This window comes from Malania oleifera, chromosome 2 (assembly GCF_029873635.1).
Source record: "Malania oleifera isolate guangnan ecotype guangnan chromosome 2, ASM2987363v1, whole genome shotgun sequence".
Taxonomy (NCBI): domain Eukaryota; kingdom Viridiplantae; phylum Streptophyta; class Magnoliopsida; order Santalales; family Ximeniaceae; genus Malania; species Malania oleifera.
The window spans coordinates 6,642,469-6,665,697 of NC_080418.1; the positions used below are offsets into that span (position 1 = coordinate 6,642,469).

The 23,229-nt window shown below is 37.1% G+C and overlaps 1 protein-coding gene across 3 annotated transcripts in view; it reads right to left on the bottom strand.

Moving 5' to 3' along the window:
* Positions 1–21,614, bottom strand: part of LOC131149386 (villin-1) — a 33,327-nt gene extending 11,713 nt beyond the window's left edge. The window contains exons 1-12 of one of the 3 annotated variants that reach the window (XM_058099790.1): positions 21,105–21,614; positions 20,581–20,798; positions 10,311–10,420; positions 9,611–9,710; positions 9,348–9,416; positions 8,630–8,866; positions 8,048–8,225; positions 7,836–7,968; positions 7,508–7,673; positions 992–1,142; positions 819–904; positions 569–724 (exon numbers count right to left, since the gene is read on the bottom strand). In XM_058099790.1, coding sequence (XP_057955773.1) covers positions 569–724; positions 819–904; positions 992–1,142; positions 7,508–7,673; positions 7,836–7,968; positions 8,048–8,225; positions 8,630–8,866; positions 9,348–9,416; positions 9,611–9,710; positions 10,311–10,375 — 1,341 coding nt within the window. In that variant the 5' untranslated portion in view covers positions 10,376–10,420; positions 20,581–20,798; positions 21,105–21,614. The remainder of the gene's footprint in view (positions 1–568; positions 725–818; positions 905–991; positions 1,143–7,507; positions 7,674–7,835; positions 7,969–8,047; positions 8,226–8,629; positions 8,867–9,347; positions 9,417–9,610; positions 9,711–10,310; positions 10,421–20,580; positions 20,799–21,104) is intronic. The other 2 variants (XM_058099789.1, XM_058099788.1) reach the window with 2 other exon arrangements.
* Positions 21,615–23,229: the final 1,615 nt, after the last annotated feature.

Sequence of the window (23,229 nt, forward strand, 5' to 3'; positions counted from 1 at the left end):
CTTAAAACAATTTTTTAGAGTTCAATTATGAAGGAAAAATAAGACAAATATGGAATAGATTAAAGTAAAAAAGTCCTGATCTTTTAAGCTACAAACACTGATAATAACAATTATAATGCTGGTTATAGTGGAAATTCCACTCTTCAGGTTTGCTCTCTGCTTATCTCTGTTTAAAACAAAATTATAATAAAAGTATTTATTTTCATACTATTTTTTCTCTTTCTTTGATTGTAGCATGAACAGCCATATGGTCCCTTGCCCGCAACTATGTAAAGGCATCACAAAAAATATTACCTCCAAAATTATTAGTTTTATGCGAAAGCACTAATGTCAAGAAAAATTTGTTATTTCACAAAAATTGTAGTCGAAATGAGATTTGCTTGTTTTCTGTAACTGACATCTGCTCATCATTGATGCAAACTCTTAATACATCACAAACATCTTGAAGTATATTGAGCTAGAAATTTATGACTTCAATTAAATATGTTTCCTAACCAACCCAGAGTTTCTATATTAACCCTGTGTTTAAATGATTTCAGGCTTCAGAAAATAATTTCACTCTGCTTACCATTACACTCATCCTTCCAAGCCATAAATAAAATAGATTCTCATCCCTTCCACTGTTGGAATACGTATACTGCATAATATAGCAGTCTGCACTGAAAAGCTTGACCAGTCCCACAATTGGAATGAGGGAGATTTCATCACCATTTACTCGCCAAACCTAAAATATCAAGCTTGCATCAACAAAAATATTAAATCACATATGGCTGCAGCCATAGTTCCACAAACAAGCAGTATAGATATTAAAAAGTTACTTTCAGTGTTCCATTGTAATCTAGAAATGGTTGGCAGTCTTCTTCTGGAAGCTCCTTCACATCATAACCTTGCTGCTTGAATATAGCTGAATAAAAAATGAATTTCAACAAATTACAATAAATAACGATACTGCAGCAGATTTTATTGAAAATATTTTGCAATGGTACAAAACCTGCCACTTTCCCTCGACCTTCTTCATATAGCCTGGGCTCAACCAACTGAGGCCAATTATCAAAGTAGGACCTAAATGTGGCTGTTTCTGATCCTTCAGTTAAGAAAGTTAAGTGGGTTCTAGTTGACCTTCCTTGAGATCTGAGGAAATCCTGTAAAATAACCAGTAAATAGATGAAAAAGGTGCATTTTGAAGTACATATGATCTGAAAAATTGGCAACATTCATCAACAAACACACCCTATGATGTATTTATCATACATACTCTATATTTTTCAACCAGTAACATACAATTGTATCATAACACTTCCTCCAGCTTGTTCAACTAATTCCTCCTTTTTCCAAGTAAAATCAGATGTATAAACTAATCGGCACCGAGGTGTGCCAGTGCTGGCGACACACACAAAGAAACTATATCATCTACAAGACAAAATCAACAAAATATTTTATATTTTGCACAGCCAATGTGTTTTTGTTAAGCTGAAATGGAAACAGAGAAAATATGGAAACGGAGAAAATGGAAACGCCTTAAAGAGGATGAGCTGCAGCCGCGTACCAAATTCATTCCATCAAAAACACAATTATCACGTGCTAAAATAATCCATTGAATACCACATGCTCATTATCCCATTAGAATGCAATAATTCCTTTCCTTCTATATCTATCCTATATATCTATAAATAAGAACATTTGAGTTGTGTGAAGTGTGCAAGTGAAGTGAGTGAACGAGGAGTGTGAGAGTGCTGAAGGTAAGAAAGAGAGAAAAGTGTGAAAAGATTTGAGTTGAGTGTGTGTCTTCTCTTGTTTTTCTCTCAGGTTATAGTATATTTGGTGTGCTCCGTGGATGTAGGTCAAATTATACCGAACCACATAAATCTGGTGTTTTTATTTCGTGTGCTTGTTTTGCTTGTGTGTGTGATTATTATTCCTAGATCCTTAACAAGTGGTATCAAAGCCAAGTTGGAGCAAAGTCGCCAGATTAGAGCAAAATTTCCAGATCGGAGCAGATCGGAGGTCCTAGGACCTATATTGTGCTAATTATGTGTATAAAGAAAATTCTGCCTAAGAAAGTGGGACTTAAGCGATCCATTGTGAGCCCCCACTTCCCTGCGAATTTACTTGGTGTAATTTAGCACAATCATCACTGGGCTCCACTGCCACGTCAGCACTAGGCCTCACTGCCACATCAGCGCCACATCATCATTAGCCCCACTTGCCATGTTACTGCCATATCATCACCAGGTTCCACCTCTCACGTCAACAGTTAGTTAACGGCGTTAATTAACGTCGTCAGTAACGGCAACAAAATATTCTGTTAAGTGGGAGTATATTCCGTTAAGTTTAACAGAAAGTTGACCGATTTTGACCAGAAGGTTTGACCAGGTTTTCAGAGTCATTTCAAGTCCGTTTTTTGAACGACTTGAACCATTTCTAAGGTTTTCAGTCGTTTCGAATCCAACCATGTTGTCCATTTGAGCAGATTTCATCTCTAGATCGATGAATCGAGATGTCGAACGAAAATAGCTCAAAGATCGAAATGTTTAACGACACCAACTTCGGTTTCCGGAAGATGCAGATCGAGGACTACTTGTTTGGTAAGGAGTTGCACTTACCATTGAAGGGAAAGTCAGATTCCATGAAGGAAGACAAGTGGGAGTTGCTTGATCAAAAAGCTCTCAGAGCTATTAGGATGACGCTGGCAAAATCTGTACCTTTAATATTAAGCACATGACAACCACCAAGTCTCTTATGGATGCGCTCTCCAACATGTATGAGCAGCCATCAGCCACCAATAAGGTACACAACAGAAAAACACCGACAATCCTCAGGCAAAGGAGACACAATAGAAAAATGCCGAGACTCCTCAGGCATAGGAACCTGTGGAGTAGATTGTCGCACCACCGTCTCCTACTCCAACTCCGAAGCTTAGGAGATCTTCTCGGCAGTATGTGCCAAATAAGAGGTATATGAATTATTTACTTCTTATAGATGGAGGAGAACCCGAATGCTATGACAAAGCATGTCAGGCGGGAGATTCGAGCAAGTGGAAGCTTGCAATGAAGGATGAAATGAAGTCCCTTAACTCCAACAAAATGTGAGAACTAACTAAGTTGCCCAAAGGTAACAAGGTTCTTCACAACAAGTGAGTGTACAGGATCAAAGAGGAGCATGACGGATCCAGGAGATACGAAGTCCGATCGGTAGTCAAAGGCTTCGAGCAGAAGGAAAGAATTGACTACACTGACATTTTTACACCGGTTGCGAAGTTAACAATCATCAGATTAGTCTTGAGCATTGTTGCCTAAGAGGGTCTACATCTCGAGCAATTGGATGTGAAGACAGCATTTCTTCACAGTGATCTTGATAAGTAGATTTACATGCACCAACCAGAAGGATTTTTAGTAAAAGGTAAAGAGGATCTTGTATGCAGATTGAAGAAGAGCTTGTATGGTCTCAAACAAGCTCCCAGGCAATGGTACAAAAAATTTGACAGTTTTATGCACAAAAAAGATTTTCAGAAGTGCAATGCCGACCACTATTGCAACTTCAAGAGGTATCATTCTAGTTATATCATACTATTGCTATATGTCGATGAAATGTAGTTGCAGGACCAGATATAGGAGAAATCAAGAAATTGAAGTAGCAAATGTCAGAGGAGTTTGACATGAAGGGCTTGGGTTCAACCAAGTAGATACTTGGGATGTGGATCTCCAGAGATAAGCAACAGGAAACGTTGCGGTTCTCTCAGTCAGAGTATATTAGTCGTGTTTTACAGAGATTCAACATAAGCAACGCCAAGACAGTAAATACGCCATTGGCTGGTCACTTTAGTTTCTCCAAGTATCAGGCTCTCCAGACAGATGAAGAGGAGGACTACATGGCTAAGGTACCTTACGCCTCAGCCATTTGAAGTCTCATGACTCTCATGTACGTCACGGTTGGTACTAAACTAGATGTTAGTCAAGCAGTGGGAGCTGTCAACAGGTTTATGTTAAATCCAGGGAAGACTCACTGGGAAGCAGTGAAGTGGATTTTGAGATATCTACGTGGCACTATTGATAAGTGTCTATGTTTCGGCAAAGGAGATTTGAAAATTCAAGGATATGTTGATGCCGATTTTGCAGGTGAAATTGATCATCACAGAAGTACCACCGGATATGTGTTCACTGTTGGCACAACAGCTGTTAGTTGGATGTCACAAATACAGAAGATTATTGTTTCATTCACTACAAAAGTTGAGTATGTAGCTGTGACAAAAGCAAGTAAAGATATGATTTGGCTTCAAGGTTTGTTAACAGAGTTCGAAATAAAGTAGGAAAGAAATGTTTTGCATAGCAACAGTCAGAGTGCGATACATCTGGCAAAGAACTCTACATTTCATTCCAGAACCAAACACATTGGATTATGTTATCATTTCGTCAGATCTCTGTTAGAGGATGAAATGTTGACACTAGAAAAAATCCAAGGTAGCAGGAATCTGGCAGATATGTTGACAAAGGTGGTGACTACAGAGAAGCTGAAGTTGTGCTCAACTTCAGTTGGTCTTCATGCTTGAAGATAGATTTGAGCACATCATTATCTATATACTGGTTGAGATAGTATCTCCGTCTCCAAGTGAGAGATTGTTAAGCTGAAATGGAAACGGAGAAAATGGAAACGCCTTAAAGAGGATGAGCTGCAGCCGCGTACCAAATTCATTCCATCAAAAACACAATTATCACGTGCTAAAATAATCCATTAAATAACACGTGCTCATTATCCCATTAGAATGCAATAACTCTTTTCCTTCTATATCTATCCTATGTATCTATAAATAAGAACATTTGTGTTGTGTGAAATGTGCAAGTGAAGTGAATGAGCAAGGAGTGTGAGAGTGCTGAAGGTGAGAGAGAGAGAGAGAAAAGTGTGAGAAGAGTTGAGTTGAGTGTGTGTCTCCTCTTGTTTTTCTCCCAAGTTATAGTATATTTGGTGTGCTCTATGGACGTAGGTCAAATTAGACCGAACCACGTAAATTTGGTGTTTTTATTTTGTGTGCTTGTTTTGCTTGTGTGTGTGATTATTGTTCCTAGATTCCTAACAGTTTTGCCTACTATGGCATAAATGAATATGTTATTTATGAAACAAATTTGTACATTCCTCCACTAGCTGATTGGAAGACAATTTTTTATTGATTACAAGAATCACTAAATACATTAAATTTTCTCTTGGATAGAGAGTAAGCCTCGACTCAATGGTAAGAGTGTTTGATCCAAACCTCATGTTAAGAGTTTCAAATCACAGATAATCTCTCCAAGCTTAGAGGTAAGACATATAGCATGCCCTACCCAAACCCTGGATGACATGGGAGCCTTGTGCACTAGATGTTACATTTCTTATATTTTCTCCCCCTAAATATTAGTAAAAAAACAATTCTTACGAGTACATGACTTTGAACACAATAATTTGATGTTCACTAAAGGGCCAAGGAAGGCACAATTTCCAACACGATAAGAAGACCTGTTATGCTTTTCCCATTATCCTCTTGATGTTTTCCAGAGTGAGTGTATATTTTAATGATGAGTTTCCTAATGCCCTTTTGGACAAAAGAAGGTTGAGCATGTTGTCCTAGTTCGAGCACTAATACACGTTGTAGCATCCACAATTGAGCAACAAAATAATATCAATCATATCTATAATCCATAAATATGCTTAAGGGTTCACCAAGCATGCAATCTTTGTAGGGAAATGGACTACAATGAGAGAGAGAGAGAGAGAGAGAGAGAGAGAGAGAGAGAGAGAGAGAAGGGGGGCAGAGAAGAAGAAGAAGAAGAAAGGTGGGAAAGGGATTCGATATGGGGGATATTTACGTAAACCAAAGAGAAGGAACAATATTGCTTGGGTGCTCCTTCCCTTGTTTTATCCCACTTGGGCCTTATCCTATTCATAATCACTCATGCATGTTGGTTCCCATAAGTTATCCACTAACTTCTCTCTTAGGTTCGAATTTTATAAATTATTAATTTATAGAAATTTCATTTTATGAAAAAAATTATTTTGATAATTATTTTGAAGGATACTTCAGGAAAAGAACCTCACAAGAGTGAGAGTGTCAATTCACTTTCTATGTTAATATAGGAGAGTTGCAATGCTTTAAAGTTTAAACTCAACTGAGGTGACTATTTCTTCCTTTTTCTTTTGTTTTGTCTTATCATGAGGGAGGGAAAATTTTAATTCATTAATAACATAAAAAGCATCCAAGCCTTCAAGAAAAATATTTATGCAGAAATATGAGAAATAACATTGGTGAAGGACACCGTAAATGGTAAATACTGATGGTTTGAATAACAGTTGTGGAGAGTTAGGTAGAAAATCATGGCATAATTCAAGATCATTTGGGGGATAATTCATGTTCATTTGCTGCTGCCAAGGTGGCTAAACATGTTCTTCAAAACGAGCTTGAGGATATCAAATGGGAATGAAATTGGTGCTTAACCTTCGCCTAAAAAGGTAATCTTGGCTACAGATTCAACAAATGTTCATGAGACATTGGAAAAATGAATACAAATTTATGGAAGTTTAGTTCAAAGTATGAAGAATCAAATGGAAAGAACTCGCAAGGGTACCCATAGAAGTCCAGTACAAATTTATGCCTTTTGCAATCACATGCCATCCAAAGCCAGAAACTCAATTAAGTCGAACCATTTCTCAATATGCCATGTTCTTTTGAGATACATATCTCCCACCAACACACCCTTTTTCTCACCAGCTGTGCATTACATGTCTTTGAACATGCTAGAATCATCCAACTAAGGGGGCATTTGTTTGATCCAAACGGCCTTTGAATAGAGACTACGTCTAAACTGTTTCACTCAATAAGTGAAGCGATTAGACATCAGAGTGTTTGGTGACAGCTCTGAATTTTATTAAAATTCCTCTGATAGAACGAGACACGGAAACATGTCCAATTCATATTCAAAAATCTCTTTTCCAATTGTGTCCCTTATAAAAATGAATATGACAAAAAACTCAATACCTAAGTGATTAAAATTAAAATAATAAATTTTATTTTTTTACAATGATAAATCATATTATTTTTATTTATAATCATTAATTAAATATATGACAAGAAAATATTATTTATGTTAAATTAAAAACTTTAGTTTATGTAATTGCTCATTAATTTTATCAAATATTTATACTCTTAGAAGGTTAAAATTGAAACACATTCAGATATTAGATACTAAATGGTTAAAGTAATTCAGATTTTAAATTCAGTGATCAATCAAGTTCAATTCAAAACTGGTTCAAAAAATTATATTAGAATTCAGTCATCAGCACTAACACTTAATTTTACCAAACGTCCCCTAAGTGAATCCCACATGCCAAGTATCACTGCAAGTTCAATGATAATTACTATCATGAACTAATATATGTCGCATGCCATCTCACATTAGTGCAAAAAATAGTAAATATTTGCAAATAAATGATTTTGAAGAGAGTCATTGGAACAGGCAAAAGAAGAAATAGCAATTCTTACTTCTGTGGTTGAGATTGATGTCTTCCGTTCTGTAATTGAGGTAGTTCTTCCCATCCAAACAAAAATCTCAGTATCACAGTCCAACATATAACACTTATTTGCACTAAGCATTTCACTTTTCAATGAATCAGTCTCGATTTGGCAGAGTTTTCTCTGGGTATTTATCCTGTTGAAAAGAGAGGGGGGGGGGAAACACATAAACAGTCATAATTATAAGTTTATAACTTATTGATTTCCTGAGTGTCATGCATGGGCCCAAAAATATTTCAGACCAGAAACAAGGAAAAAACAGCATAGCTGTCTCACCAAAACTCAAGGTGAAACTTACCAGAATAGTTTTGCAGATGCCAAATCAGGTTGTGGTTGGGTGGCAGAAGGTGAGTCCCGGGGAATGGGAGCATAACCACCAAATAAGCTCCAAAATTCCCCAACATCAGGATCACCAACAAATTTTCCATCCTCTGCAACAGTTGAACAGTCAGCATTTGCCATATGTATTCCTCAAAATGAAAGGATAAGAAAAGGATTAAAAAATTCAACCTATGGTTGCCACCTCACAAAACCCGCTGTGCTTATTCTCTTTGATATATTGAACAACTTCTAAAGCTTTGGCTCTTTCTTGCATGCGGGAATTGCACCCACTAAAAAGGAAAATTTTTGATGCTGTGTCCAGTACGAACACATCATTGTGATTCAATGATGACCGAGAAAAGGGTACCTGGCCAACATGGCACACCATAGAGACTATATTCAATTAATATGCAGAGAATGAATACTTGAATGTACTTACAGAAAAACTAGATCTGAAAAATGAAGCACTCTCATAATGAAGACTGGAGATAGGTGAATTAAAATTAGCTTTACTATTGAAGGAAAACTTGAGCAAATTAACACAAATCATGTTTCAAAAACTATAAATGGAGAAGCACACAAAAATGAAAAAATAGTTAGAATTCATCTGAGCTACCTCAGCCATGCAAAAAAAAAAAAAAAATAGCTCATCATTTTATCCTTTCTATTAAATAAGTGGGTGGTCCACAGAACAGGCTTGACTTTTTAAGTTACAGCTATAAGTCATAGAACATTATGTCATTCATTTCTAGAAATTCAAACAAAGCTTACTTCTTTTACATGAACGACATGATCTCCCTTGCATGTTAACAAACTGACTTGGTATGTTTCATGATTCAACTTCCCTGGTGCCATAGAAAATGCTCCTTCAATGGGTATGACACAAGGTTTGAAGTATGACAAGAACTTCTCAGTTTCTAGACCTTGAACTTCCCTATATTGCACAGCCTGAGATCCCAGGATTGCATCCAATTCAAGTGCTTTGTCTGATGCCAACAATGAGTCCACCTGGCAATACATAAGCAACCTTAAAACACCCACTAGTGAACTGAATCATAAAAAAATAGGGTTACTGTAATCCAATCTTAGAGACAGTAGACTTTGAACAGATTATTCTGTACATGAAGCTGGTCTGGGCCACAATAACTTGATAGCTTGTATCCATCAAAATTTTAGGTGAGAAAACTTCATCATATGACTCCAACATTAAGATTTAAATTTCTTCACATACAACTCTTTCTTACCTGCATCTTTGTCACATGCATCAAATGATTTAATCATTGAGACCATCCGATTTTAAACCTACTAAATGAATTGGCCATCTTGGATTAACTAATCAGTGGATCATACTCCTATTCATTTCCTTGCATGCACATAAACAATCCGCATATCCAAATGCTTGTGACTATTGCCCCCACAGTTAAAACTTTTATTGAAATCTTCAATGTAATTTGCTTCAAATATCAAAACAAGAAGAGGAGGTGAAAACCTCTTTTGCATCATTTCCCAGCCAGTAATGTATGTCATGTTGAAAAGTACCACTCTTGAGCAAGATTGTCTGTCTCAGATGAAATACAAGTAAGAAGTCAAGTTCACTGTATATCAGACAAGGAAAAAGAAGAATTCAACATCATAACCAAAATCATATCAATAGTGAACATGACTTTCTAAGAAGTATCGAGTGGTATTTCTAGAAAGCTTGAACCCAATTAACATGTAATGGGAAGACAAAAATATGTTCCAACAACTTACATTTAGAACTACATATGCACTTCCAGAATAGAATTTCCCATGAGAAGACTTTGGGACTGGCACCAACTGGATGTTCTCGATGCACCAGATTTCTAAACCACTGAGCATAAGAAGAGTTAAGGATAATATAATAACATTACATCCATAGACAATATGTCCAACAAAGAGCTTGAGACCAGTTGGTAGAATACATCTCAAAAAGAACAGGATTCATATATACTCAACAATGATAAAATAAGCTGTCACTTGCCAGAATTTTTTGGTAAACCCTGGAGTTATTGAGTAAGATCTTGAACAAACCATCATTTCTACTTTTATTTGATTATTTCAGCAGCAATAATATATATAAAACCAATATTTAGGGTCAAGGTTCATAATTACACTTGATTCAAAACAAAATGATATGATAATAACAAAATTTTTTCCTGCTCAATTGCCCACTGCCCAGTCAAGAACTAATAATTGTAAAATGGTCAAACCAAGTTGTATCTGCATCCATGACCATTGATCAATCTTCGCTAACTTGCTTGAGATGTACCACAGTTCGGGTGTGTAGTCAATTAGCTGGCTTCATTTACAATAAAATGCACATACCCATCTATGATGCAGAAGACTAAATCTTGAACTAAAGTGAATTGTGAGATACACTGAAAGGAAATGTGAAACAAGGAACTATCGAATGAAAACAGTTGGTGGATACGCTTTTGCCCCTGCACCCTGGAATTCTGAATCAATATCCTTCGCAGAAAAGGACATGATTCTCATAAATCGGACCTTCTGTTAAACATCCACTGATACTTAAAATACTTTCTGCAATGGAGGGATTCACAAATATTATTATACTGCCTCAACAACTAGGAAGCTCATATTACATAGGAAAAATTAGTAAGCCTGTATATGGTATATAACCCATTATATAACTGGCAAATATCTATTCGGAGATGCTTATGTTCTGTCCTTAATGTGCCAATCATGATACAGTAATTCATACATTAACTGGTACTTTATATAAAAGTGAAACCAATTGAATAACATTTGTACAGTGTCTGTTACATTACAATTCATTCTATTTAAAATGATGTCCTTTCTATAAATAAAGCACCAAAACTCTGGCTTGGAACAACTTACTAAGCACAAAAAGTTATTAAGCAGAATATTATCTGTTTTCACGCGTGTTCATTATATCTTGAATTCCTTTTCCCAGGCTCACTGATGTCGGTCATTTCTGAGGGACATTTCATGCATTATGTTTGTCAATACATAAGAGTTTTATGGGGTGCAGAAACAGAGCCCTACTGTACAGACTTGACCTAGCCCAACAATTGTTTTGTTTGTAAGGTCTAGACAGTTTTGTCTTCAGCGCAGGGTTGGGTGTGTTTTGAGATTAAGTTTTGGGCTCCAAAGCATCAACAAGTCAAAAAGAGTGAGGTGTTGGTGCCTAACACATGTTGAACAAATGTCAAAACTAACACACCTCATACATATGTCAGGCACTTCTCAGGCACCTCAGGTTTTTTTTTTTTTTTCCTGAGTCAGACACCAGAAAATCTAAAGCATCCTATGCTTACTGGATATGATGGCATTATTATCAAATATTGAGTCCATGTTGTAATATTATCAAATTTTAAGATATTTCTTACATTTTTTTTATAAAAAAAATCCTAAATTAAGTGAACTTCTAACTTGCATTGGCCACCTACTAAAAAGAAAAACGCATCTATGATCTATCAACAGAGAGCCCAAAAATCAGATGAACCATATTTAGCTGCAAATCCGATGACGCTTTAATGATTTTTCTTTTTTGAAGGACCATATTTGAATAAAAAAATTCATTAACATAATTGTATAAGTCTTTCATCCCCATGTCCTTGTCATGGCGTGCCTTGAATTTTTAAGATTTCAAATGTTGGATACTCATGCTTGCATTCGCACTTCATGGGATTTGACTATGTGATGATTCTGATCTTCATTGTACCTCTATGTGATTCATAGTGAAAACTTTCTGCCTCGCTCATGGTTGTAGACTTTTCAAAACCAAACCGCATAAATCTTGGTATTTAATCTGTGTTGTTCTTCTGCTTTGCTTGCTCATTTGCTTTACTATTGCATTGGTCAGGTATGATCATAAGATTCATAACAATATGAGTCTGACTGTTGGGCCACACATGTGGTTGCAAGGAATGAGAAGATTGTATCTTCCAAGTAAATGCTACACATGCTCTTGGCTCAAGTAAATGCTACGCATGCTACACTATCTCCATGGCTCCTCTCCCCCCTTATAAAATGGGTTGTGTGTTGTAAAGGAAGACGTACAAGTGTAATCGGTGGTGTAAGCAAGTGAGCTGTGCATTGTAAACTGTGATTAAGAGACAGAGAGATTGAACTGAGAGTTGTGTTTGAGAGTGTTACTCCTCCACTATATTTCCTATTGAGATACGGAAACAACCTCTCTCCAGTGGACGTAGGCCGAGTTTGGCTGAACCACATAACTCCGGTGTTCCTTGTGAGATGTTCCTTGTGATTGCTTGCTTGTGTTTGTGTTTCGAACCATCCCCAATCCTTAACAACTAGTATCAGAGCATTGTTGGGGGTTTCCACAAAGTTGCTCAAAACTTTAATTTGATCACACCATCGCGTAAATCGTGTCGAGACGGACACAGCGGTGAAAACGGCGTCAAAGACTCAAAAACCAACCCCAAACGAAGCCACACGCGCCGCCGCAATATCCCACTGTGCATTGTGCAGTTTGTTGTGTAGTTTCTCAAGGGTGAAGAAGACATCAGTAGCGGATCCCAAAGTTGCTATTTTATAATGGATAATAATTTATCCAAGTTTAGCGTGGAGAAATTTGACGGCTGAAATAATTTCAGTTTATGGCAAAGCACAATCAAGGATATCTTGATTCAGCATGACTTGATCAAGCCGCTAATCGGAAACAAGTCAACTAATATCGAAGATGATGCTTGGACAGAAATGGAAATGAAAACGGTTAGTACCATTTGTTTATGCTTGTCAAATGAAGTTAAATGCTCTGTGTTAGATGAATCATCACCTGTTGAGCTATGGAAGAAACTAGAACAGAGATGCATGTCAAAATACTGACAAACAAGTTATGCCTGAAGAAAAAACTCTATCAGCTAAGAATGGAGGAAGGGGTCAATATTTTTTATTGCATAAATGACTACAACAAGATCATGACCCAGTTAATGAGTTTTGGTGTAAAAGTTGAAGAAGAAGATAAAGTGCTTCTTCTCCTGGCATCTCTACCACCTACTTATGATAATCCTGTCACTATGTTGCTTGTTGGGAAGGAAACCTTGAAATTAAAAGAAGTGATGACTTCACTACAGGATACTGACACCCTAAGAAAGTCAATCGTTAACTCCCAAGGGTGCGCCTTGGTCACACAAGGTGATAAACAGACCAGGGGCAGAAACCAAAATAGAAATTTTACTTACAATCGTAAAAGATCGAGAAGCAGACAGTCCAAATCAAAAACTCCATGAAATTTCAACAACTCTCAAAGCAAAAGGAAGATCGAGTGTCTAATACCCATGACTCTCTCTTTGGAAAGGCAGGGAGAGTCTTGGGTATTAGACTCTAGAGCCTTATTTCACACGACAGGCAATAAAGAAATGTTTGACAGATATATACCCGGTAACCTTGGCAATGTTTATCTTGGTGATGACAAACTTTGTGAAATTGCAGGAAAAAGAGAAGCAAAAATAAATTTGGCGGGTACCACTTGAAGTTTGACTGATGTCAGATATATCCCAGCTCTTAAGAAAAATTTAATCTCTATTAGTAGCTTGCAAGTGAAGGTTACACTACAACCTTTTGTGGCGACAGTTGGAAAATTTTCAAAGGCATGACATACTTGCGCAGTAAGAAAACAAGTACTCTTTATATTACCAGAGATGCTTGCTTGTCAATTTCAGTTGCTGCAAGGAAAGAAGTTTCAAACCTATGGCACCAAAGACTCGGTCACATGAGTGAAAAAGGCTTGAAAATTTATAAACTCAAAGGAAAAGATACCAGGTTTTCAGTCAGCTAATATCGACCAATGCGAGAGCTGCATCATCGGCAAACAAAAAAGAGACAGCTTTCATATAAGCGGCAGAACCCCAAAGAAAGAAAAATTGGAGTTGAACCCCAAAGAAAGAAAAATTGGAGTTGGTGCACACCGACGTTTAGGGACCGAGCCCAATCTCATCCATTGGCGGGAAATCCTATTTCGTCACCTTCATTGATGACCATTCCAGGAAGGTATGGGTGGATGGCATTTTTAGAAAATGGAAGGCTATGGTGGAAAATGAAACAGACTTGAAAATTAAAAAGTTGAGATCAAACAATGGTAGTGAATATGAAGACAAAGAATTCAAGAAGTTTTGTTACGAGCATGGATCAGACTTGAAAGAACTGTGCCAAGTACACCCCAGCACAATGGCATGGCAGAACAAATGAATAGAACCTTGATTGAGAAAGTCAGAAGCATATGATTACAAGCAGGTTTACCAAAGCAGTTTTGGGCAGAAGCGGTCAACACAACTACTTATCTAATTAACCGAAGTCCATCAGTTTCATTACAGTTCCAATTACCCGAGGAGGTATGGGGCGAAAAAGAGGTAAAACTTTTACATTTAAAAGTTTTCGATTGTGTTGCTTATGTACATATTAGTGATCAGGCTAGGGGCAAGCTTGATCCAAAATCTAAAAAATGCACACTCATCGGATATGGTGAAGATGAGTTTGGTTACCGCATTTAGGATGACCAAAACAAGAAAATAATCAGAAGTCGAGATGTTATATTCAATGAAAAGGTTATGTACAAAGACGCAACATCATCAAGTAATCCTGCACAAAATGACCCCGATATTGTAGAGTTGGATGATACCATTGATAACAACATGGCACAACAGACAATTGATAATTCCCAAACAAAGGAATCTATCATAGAGGGGTGCACTAAAGTACCACAGATCCCAACTCCGACCCCGACTCCAGTGCTGAAGAGGTCTTCCCGATCTCATTATACCAAATAGGAGATATTTGGATTACTTGTTACTAACTGATACAGGTGAACCAGAGTGCTATAATGAAGCATGTCAAAAGGATGAGGCTAGCAAGTGGGAACTTGCCATGAAAGATGAGATGAAATCTCCCACCGACAACAAGACTTGGGAGGTAGCTAGGTTACCCAAAGGAAAAGAAGTTCTTCAGAACAAATGGGTTTACCGCATAAAAGAAGAGCATGATGGTTTGAAAAGATACAAAATAACACTCGTAGTCAAAGGTTTCCAATAGATAGAAGGCATTGACTACTCAAAAATCTTCTCACCGGTTGTGAAACACACGACCATTCGGTCGGTTTTGAGCATTGTTGCAACAAAGAATCTACACCTTGAGAAGTTAGATGTAAAAAGTGCTTTCCTCCATGGTGATTCAAAGGAGGAGATATACGTGCACCAACCTGAAGGTTTTGCAAAGAAAGGCAAAGAAAAACTTGTTTGCAGGTTAAATAAGAGTTTGTATGGTTTGAAACAGGCTTCAAGGCAGTGGTATAAGAAATTTGATGGCTTCATGCAAAAGAATGACTACCACAAGTGCAACGCTGATCATTGTTACTATTTCAAGAGGTATAAATCAAGTTACATAATTCTTTTTCTTTATGTTGATGACATGATAGTTGCAGGACCAAATATGGACAAGATCAAAAAATTGAAAAAGCAGTTGTCCACTAAAATTGAGATGAAAGACTTAGGTTTAGCAAAGCAAATGCTTGGGATGAGAATCACTAGAAACAGAAAGGAGGGAACCCTGCAGTTGTCTCAAGCCGAGTTCATTAGGCGGATTCTCAGACTAAGTTTCCAGAGTCAGAGGAAGAGAAGAAAGAAATGAACAATATCTCATACGCTTCAGATGTAGGAAGTTTCATGTACGCCATGGTTTGCACAAGACCAGATCTCAGACATGCAGTGGGAACCGTCAGTAGATTAATGTTGAATCCAAGAAAAATCCATTAGGAAGCGGTCAAATGGATATTAAGATATCTCCGAGGTACAATTAACAAATGTTTATGCTTTGACAAAAGTGATCTGACATTGTAGGGATATGTAGATGCAGACTTTGCTGGCTAGATAGATCACCGAAGAAGTAAACTGGAAATGTCTTCACAATAGGTGCTACTGCCATTAGTTGGGTATCACTGATACAGAAGATCGTTGCACTATCCACTACAGAGGCAGAGTATGTAGCCAAGACAGAAGCTAGCAAAGAAATGATTTGGTTACAAGGTTTGTTGACAGAGTTGGGTTTCAAGCAGGCAAAGAGTGTTTTGCATAGTGACAGTCAAAGCGTCATACACTTGGCGAAGAATTCAGCATTCCACTCAAAGACCAAGCACATCAGACTCCACTATCACTTCATTAGAACTTTTCTAGATGAAGGGGTGTTAGCAGTTGAGAAGATTCTTGGCAGCAAAAATCCGGCAGACATGTTGACAAAGATAGTGACTATAGAGAAATTAGAGTTATGCTCAGATTCAGTAGGTCTCCTAGATCCACTAAAATCATCCAGAAGATGATCACTGCACGAGCATCCCAAAAGGGGGTGTGAGCACTTTTGCAAGGGGGTGTAGTTGCCAAAGACTAGGGCGAGGGCATAGTGTTGCAGCACCAGAGCAGCCGACACTTAGTTGCCCCCACATGTTTGAAGGGGTTGATTTGTTGGGCTACACATGTGGTTGCAATGAATAAGAAGATTGTATATTCCAAGTAAATGCTATGCATGCTCAATGAATGAGAAGATTGTATCTTCTAAGTAAATGCTACGCATACTCAATGAATGAGAAGATTGTGTTGAGTTGTAATGGAAATGGAGCCTTGATGAGCTATAGAGAGCCAGCTTTGATGAGCGGTAGAATGCCAACTTTGATGTGTTGTAGTGTTGGTGCTAATCACAACTCATCTCATTGAATCACCTCATTGAACCTCATTACCATCTTCCATTTATATCCATCCCCGTCCATCTATATAAATGGAGATGTGTGTGCGTGAAATAATGTGAGTGTAATTGAGTTGAAGGTGAGAGAGAGAAAGGTGTGAGAAAGAGTGAGTTGAGTCGATTGGAGTGCAGTTGCCTCCTCCTCCTCTTGTATTTTCTCCCAGTTTTAGTGAAGTATGGTGTGCTCCGTGGACATAGGTCAGTTTGGATCGAACCACGTTAAATCTTGCTGTTCATTTTGATTGTTTATTTTGCTTGTGGTGTGATTGTTGCTTCTAGGTCCTCAACAGATTGTATCTTCCAAGTAAATGCTACACATGCTCAATGAAAGAGAAGATTGTATCTTCCAAGTAAATGCTACACATGCTCTTGGCTCAAGTAGATGCTACGCATGCTATGCTATCTCCATGGCTCCTCTTCCCCCTATAAAATGGGTTGTGTGTTGTAGAGGAAGATGTACAAGTGTAATCGGTGGTGTAAGCAAGTGAGCTCTGTATTGTAAACTGTGATTGAGAAGCAAAGAGGTTGAGCTGAGAGTTGAGTTTGAGAGTGTTACTTTTCCTCCACTGTATTTGCTATTGAGATAGTGAAACTCCCTCTCTCCCATGGACGTAGGCCGAGTTTGGTTAAACCACGTAACTCCGGTGTTCCTTGTGAGGTGTTCCTTGTGATTGCTTGCTTGTGTTTGTGTTCTGGACCATCCCTAATCCTTAACAACTGGTATCAAAGCATAGTTGGGGGTTTCCGACAAAGTTGCTCGAAAGTTTAATTCGATCACACCATCGCATCGATCGTGTCGATACGGTCACAGCGGTGAAAACGGCGTCAAAAACCAACCCCAAACAAAGCCACACGTGCCGCCGGCCGCCGCAATATCCCATTGTGCGTTATGCAGTTTGTTGTGCAGTTTCTCAAGGATGAAGAAGACATCAGCAGCGGGTCCCAAAGTTGCTGTTTTATAATGGATAATAATTTATCCAAGTTTGGCGTAGAGAAATTTGACAGCCAAAACAATTTCAATTTATAGCAAAGCACAATCAATGATATCTTGATTGAGTGTGACTTGATCAAGCCACTAATCGGAAACAGCCAGCTAATATTGAAGATGGTGTTTGGACAAAAATGAAAATGAAAACGGTTAGTACCATTTGTTTATGCTTGTCAAATGAAGTTAAATATTCTGTGTTAAATGAATCATCACCTGTTAAGCTATAGAAGAAACTAGAACAGAGATACATGTCAAAATCACTGACAAACAAGCTATTTCTGAAGAAAAAACTCTATCGGCTAAGAATGGAGTAAGGGGTCAATATTTTTTATCACATAAATGACTATAACAAGATCATGACCCAGTTAATGAGTCTTGGTGTAAAAGTTGAAGAAGAAGATAAAGCGCTTCTTATCCTAGCATCTCTACCACCTTCTTATGATAGTCTTGTCACAGCGTTGCGTGTTGGGAAGGAAACCTTGAAATTAGAAGAAGTGATGGCTTGATTACAAGATATTGACACCTTGAGAAAGCCAATCGTTAACTCCCAAGGGTGTGCCTTGGTCACACAAGGTGAGAAACAGACCAGGGGTAGAAACCAAAATTGAAATTTTCTTTACAACCGTGGAAGATCGAGAAGCAAACGGTCCAAATCAAGAGCCCCAGGAAATTTCAACAACTCTCAAAGCAAAAGGCAGATCGAGTGTTGGAATTGTGGCAAGGCTGAACACTACAAAAATCAATGTCGATCCGAGAAGAGGAACCAGAAAATAAGGCTGAAGCAAATGTCGCCTCTTCTTCAGAAGAAGATGATGTATTGCTATGCTCTTTGAAAAGGAAGGGAAAGTCTTGGGTATTAGACTCTGAAGCCTCATTTCACGCGACAGGCAATAAAAAATGCTTGACAAGTATATACCCGATAATCATGGCAATGTTTATCTTGGTGATGACAAACCTTATGAAATTGCAGGAAAAGGAGAAGTAGAAATAAATTTGACAAGTACCACTTGGAGTTCGACTGATGTCAGATATATCTCAGATCTCAAGAAAAAATTAATCTCTATTGGACAACTTGCAAGTGAAGGTTACACAATAACCTTCAGTGGCGACAGTTAAAAAATTTCCAAAGGCGCAATAACATACTTGCACGGTAAGAGAACAGGTACTCTTTATATGACCATAGATACTTGCACGTCAATTTCGGTTGTTGTAGGGAAAGAAGTTTCAAACCTATGGCACCAGAGACTCGGTCACATGAGTGAAAAAAGGCTTGAAAATCATGAACTCAAAGGGAAAGATATCAGGTCCCCAGTCAGCTAATATCGACCAATGCGAGAGATGCATCATCGGCAAACAGAAAAGAGTCAGCTTTTAGACGAGCAGTAGAACCCCAAAGAAAGAAAAATTGGAGTTGGTGCACACCGATGTTTGGGGACCGGGCCCAATCTCATCCATTGGCTGGAAATCCTATTTGCTTTACTATTGCGCTGGTTAGGTATGATCATAAGATTCATAACAATATAAATCTGACTGTTGGGCCACCCAGCAATGAATGAGAAGATTGTATCTTCCAAGTAAATGCTATGCATGCTCGATGAATGAGAAGATTGTATCTTCCAAGTAAATGCTACACATGCTCTTTGCTCAAGTAAATGCTACGCATGCTATACTATCTCCATGGCTCCTCTCCCCCCCTATAAAATGGGTTGTGTGTTGTAGAGGAAGATGTACAAGTGTAATCGGTGGTGTAAGCAAGTAAGCTCTGTGTTGTAAACTGTGATTGGGAGGCAAATAGGTTGAGCTAAGAGTTGAGTTTAAGAGTGTTACTCCTCCTCCACTATATTTCCTATTAATATAGTGAAGCTCCCTCTCTCTCGTGGACGTAGGCTGAGTTTGGATGAACTACGTAACTCTGGTATTCCTTGTGAGGTGTTCCTTGTGATTGCTTGCTTGTGTTTGTGTTCTGGACCATCCCCAATCCTTAACACTAACGAGCTAGTAAATTCAAATTTGTCAATATGAAAAGTGTGCCCTCTCCTTGGAGGATTTATCATTTTTTTATTTTTGGATGTTTTCGATGCACTAGGGATGCTAGATGGTAGTTGTGCTGTACTTGCAGTGCCTTGGTTCATTTGGTTAGAGTGGAATGCTTACATATTCAGTGGACGTTCAGTCTTTGCAGTCATTTTGGTATAGAATACGCTTTCTTGCATCTTTATGGGCTTTTATTGGGTTGTTCCAATAGAGTGTGATTTTCAGATTTTCAGGAGGGTTGCCTGCCATTGTTGGCTTGATATCTTGTAGTTTTCTGTTCTTTTGTTTCTCATTTTTTCTTAATTTTGTTTTTCTCCCTGGAAGCCTATCTTACACTCCACATTGTATTTCTCTTTTCCTTACACAAATTTTCTTTGCCAAAAACAAATCCTAGCTAGTTTACAAAATATATGTCTGTGTGATAAGAGACTTCCAAGTTCCAACCTTCACGAACAAGGATCCCTGGATCTTTAAGCTACTGTATTCCAAATGACACCGTCCAGTTAGGATACAAGGGTTTGTTGAGTTCGGATAGTTGTTCTCTTCACCTTAACAGCCTGAATATTTCCAAAAATAGCATATAATATGCATCTGTTGTGTGTGTGGAAAGGACAGCATAAGAACATGCATATACAGCAAATATATATATATATATATATATATATATATATTGAATATAAATAAACAAATGAATAAAATTCATATGTAGTTGCTGTGATTTGCGAGATACTTCTAGCACACAAAGTAAATTGAAAAGAAAAAACATTAGATAATGAGAAAAACAGCAATTAAAATGGTTTGAACGTCCACCCCTGCAAAAATCATCACTATACCATCAACAAAAACTACCTTAAGTTTAAATTTTACTACAAATATGTGTGTGCGTTCGCGTGCATGCCCATGATAGTGTAAATTGGCAGAAAATAATTCATGTAACAGGCCCTACCTATTGAGACTCAAGACTTGATTTGTTATTGTTGCTGTTGTTATTTTTGTCTATATATAGTACCGTGTGAAAACTCCCACATTGTGCTCACATATGCCTTATCTCAAGGTCCAGGTCCTTTGAACCCCAGCTCTCAGAGCAAAACCTCCCACCTCTTAACAAGCTTGAAGTTCAAGTGGACCACTCTCCTAAATCTGAACCCCGACTCAACAGTGTTGCTGCATGCAAATCATTTGGAATAATAAGTATGTTTTTCCCCAAAAAATAGGGAATTTTTTTTTCACTGATGAGGGCAAAAGGCACGTTTTGATGTAATGGGCTTGTTATTAAATGTCAAGTATGTATGCATATCCTTCATGGTAGCTTGTTCTGTGCTGATGCCTATTAATAAAACAACTTTACATTCAATCAGAGAGTACTGTAAAAGAAATCAACTGCAATGTCAAAATCCGACATGTCTCCCCAAAATTGTGGGAAGAAAATTTTCAAAAAAAAAAAGGCATTACCCATTAGGCAAATCTCACCTGTTCTCCTTCCCTCTAAAGAACTAGGCGGCCGAGTGTTCACCAGCTGCCTGCCGAGCTGGCTCTTAACACCATTAAATCTGCGAAAGAAGGAAATGGGTCTTCTTCCTTTCTTGTTTGGATTTAGAGAAAATGTAAAGGAACTGAAGTTGAAGCTCTTAATAGCATTGAAAGAAGGGAAGGTAGAGACAGAGAGAGAGGAACAAGTCAAAACTTAGGCAATCCCCATTAATGGTGATGACGGTTTAAAGCAAGGAAAGAAAAATATGAGATTAAAGAAGACAATTGTGTCAATATTAGAGTGGAGAACAGGCAATGCTAAGAAAATTGAAGAAAAGGTCCGTGGCATGCTTGCTTTATCGGCCAGCAAAGCAGGGCCCCACCACCACCTAGGGGAATATTTGTTTTGCTCCGTTGAAAAAAAAACAAAAAAGAGAAGAAAAATTGCAGTCGCGGGTCGGCGACCGCCATGTGAGGTCTCATCAAGCCCCTGGTCTAATATTCATGAACTGGTCATTTGATATTTGAAAGTCCCCTCGGGCTGCGTCCGTGATTAGGACATAAAAGCCGGATGCGCGCACTGTCATTTCTACCATTGTGGCTGTCTCTTAGGCAGCGTTTGCACAGTGACACAAAAATTATTTGATGTTCAATATTTTAAAAGTCTCATTTTAAAATAAAATTTTATTCTTATGAAAATATTTGTATTTAGTTTATATTATAAAATTTTTAATAATTTATATATAATATGTTAAAAGCATAAAAGCTCATTATTGTGAAAATGCAGGAAGGTTGTATATCAAATTTGGTAGTTGAATGAGTGACGTCTAAATCCCAACAATATATTTTGTGAATATTAAATTATAAAGTATAAAAATTACAAGACCACATGAATATTAAGTAATATATTTATTATAATGACCTGCAATATGATATATGTATTTATTGACATCTTTCTTTATTTTCTAAGAAAAAAGTAAACGCGTATATTGAATGAGATTAATTAATTTAATTAAATTAGATTAACTTTTGAAATAACTAAACTTAGGGATAGCAATATCTTGTGCATTGCACGGGTTTGTATCAATATTATCAAAAAAAGAAAATGCTATTCATAATTACCTTATAGCTAATTAATACGGGTCAAAAATAATTACTGAACTAAGATATTTTTATAACAAATATTTTTTTAAACCATTCTTTAACTTTATTACTTATTATTATTGTTGTTGTTATTATTTGATATTTTAAAAAATATATATTAAAAATGTCATAAGTACGGAGTTCGATATATATTAATTGCTGGTATACGTATTATTTACTTTGTTCTTGAATATATTCTTCGAGTTGACTTAGTACCTTCTCTAGGCAAAAAGAGGTCTTGAGTTTGAGTTTTGATACGCTATGTTTAGGAGAGGTATTAAACTTATATTAATGTAGATTTAAAAAGATATGATATAAATTCATACTCTCAAATGTAATGTTGGTGTAATCTTTCATGTCCTTTTAATTTTTTGATACTGTCTGAGTTGACCTACTGCTTACTCCAGTTTAGGCCAATTTGATTAAGTTAGTCTAATCAGCACCAATTCATCACAATTTTGGGTTTGAGGATTTTATCAAACTAATTTAATGATCAATTTATGGCTAAGAGTGATTAGGCTAGGATATGTAGCTTATTTCTAATCTCATTATACTTTTAATCGTTTCCCTAGATTTGAATTCAATATCGTCAAAATAAAAGTTTCAAATTATGCTCATTAAGACATTCCTTTAAAAATTTCTACATAAAATTTCAAAGTCTAATTTTGTTTCGTCATATTGATATAATTTTTCACTTTTGTTCATAGAAAATTATGCTATTCGAAAGGTCTCAGGTTTATTTTTCCAATGAAGAAGACAATAAGAAATCGTGTTTTTTCCATATATTGAAATACTTCTACTTTGGATTTCTAGGTGGTTGAAATGATGGCATAAAATATATATGTATATATATATATATATATATATATATATATATATATAATTTAATAATAGCTATGGACCGTCTTCAAATGTATGGGTAGTTGTTGAGTGATTTTCAAAGTAGCTAATATTAATCATGTGTTTAGAGAAATCAATAGAG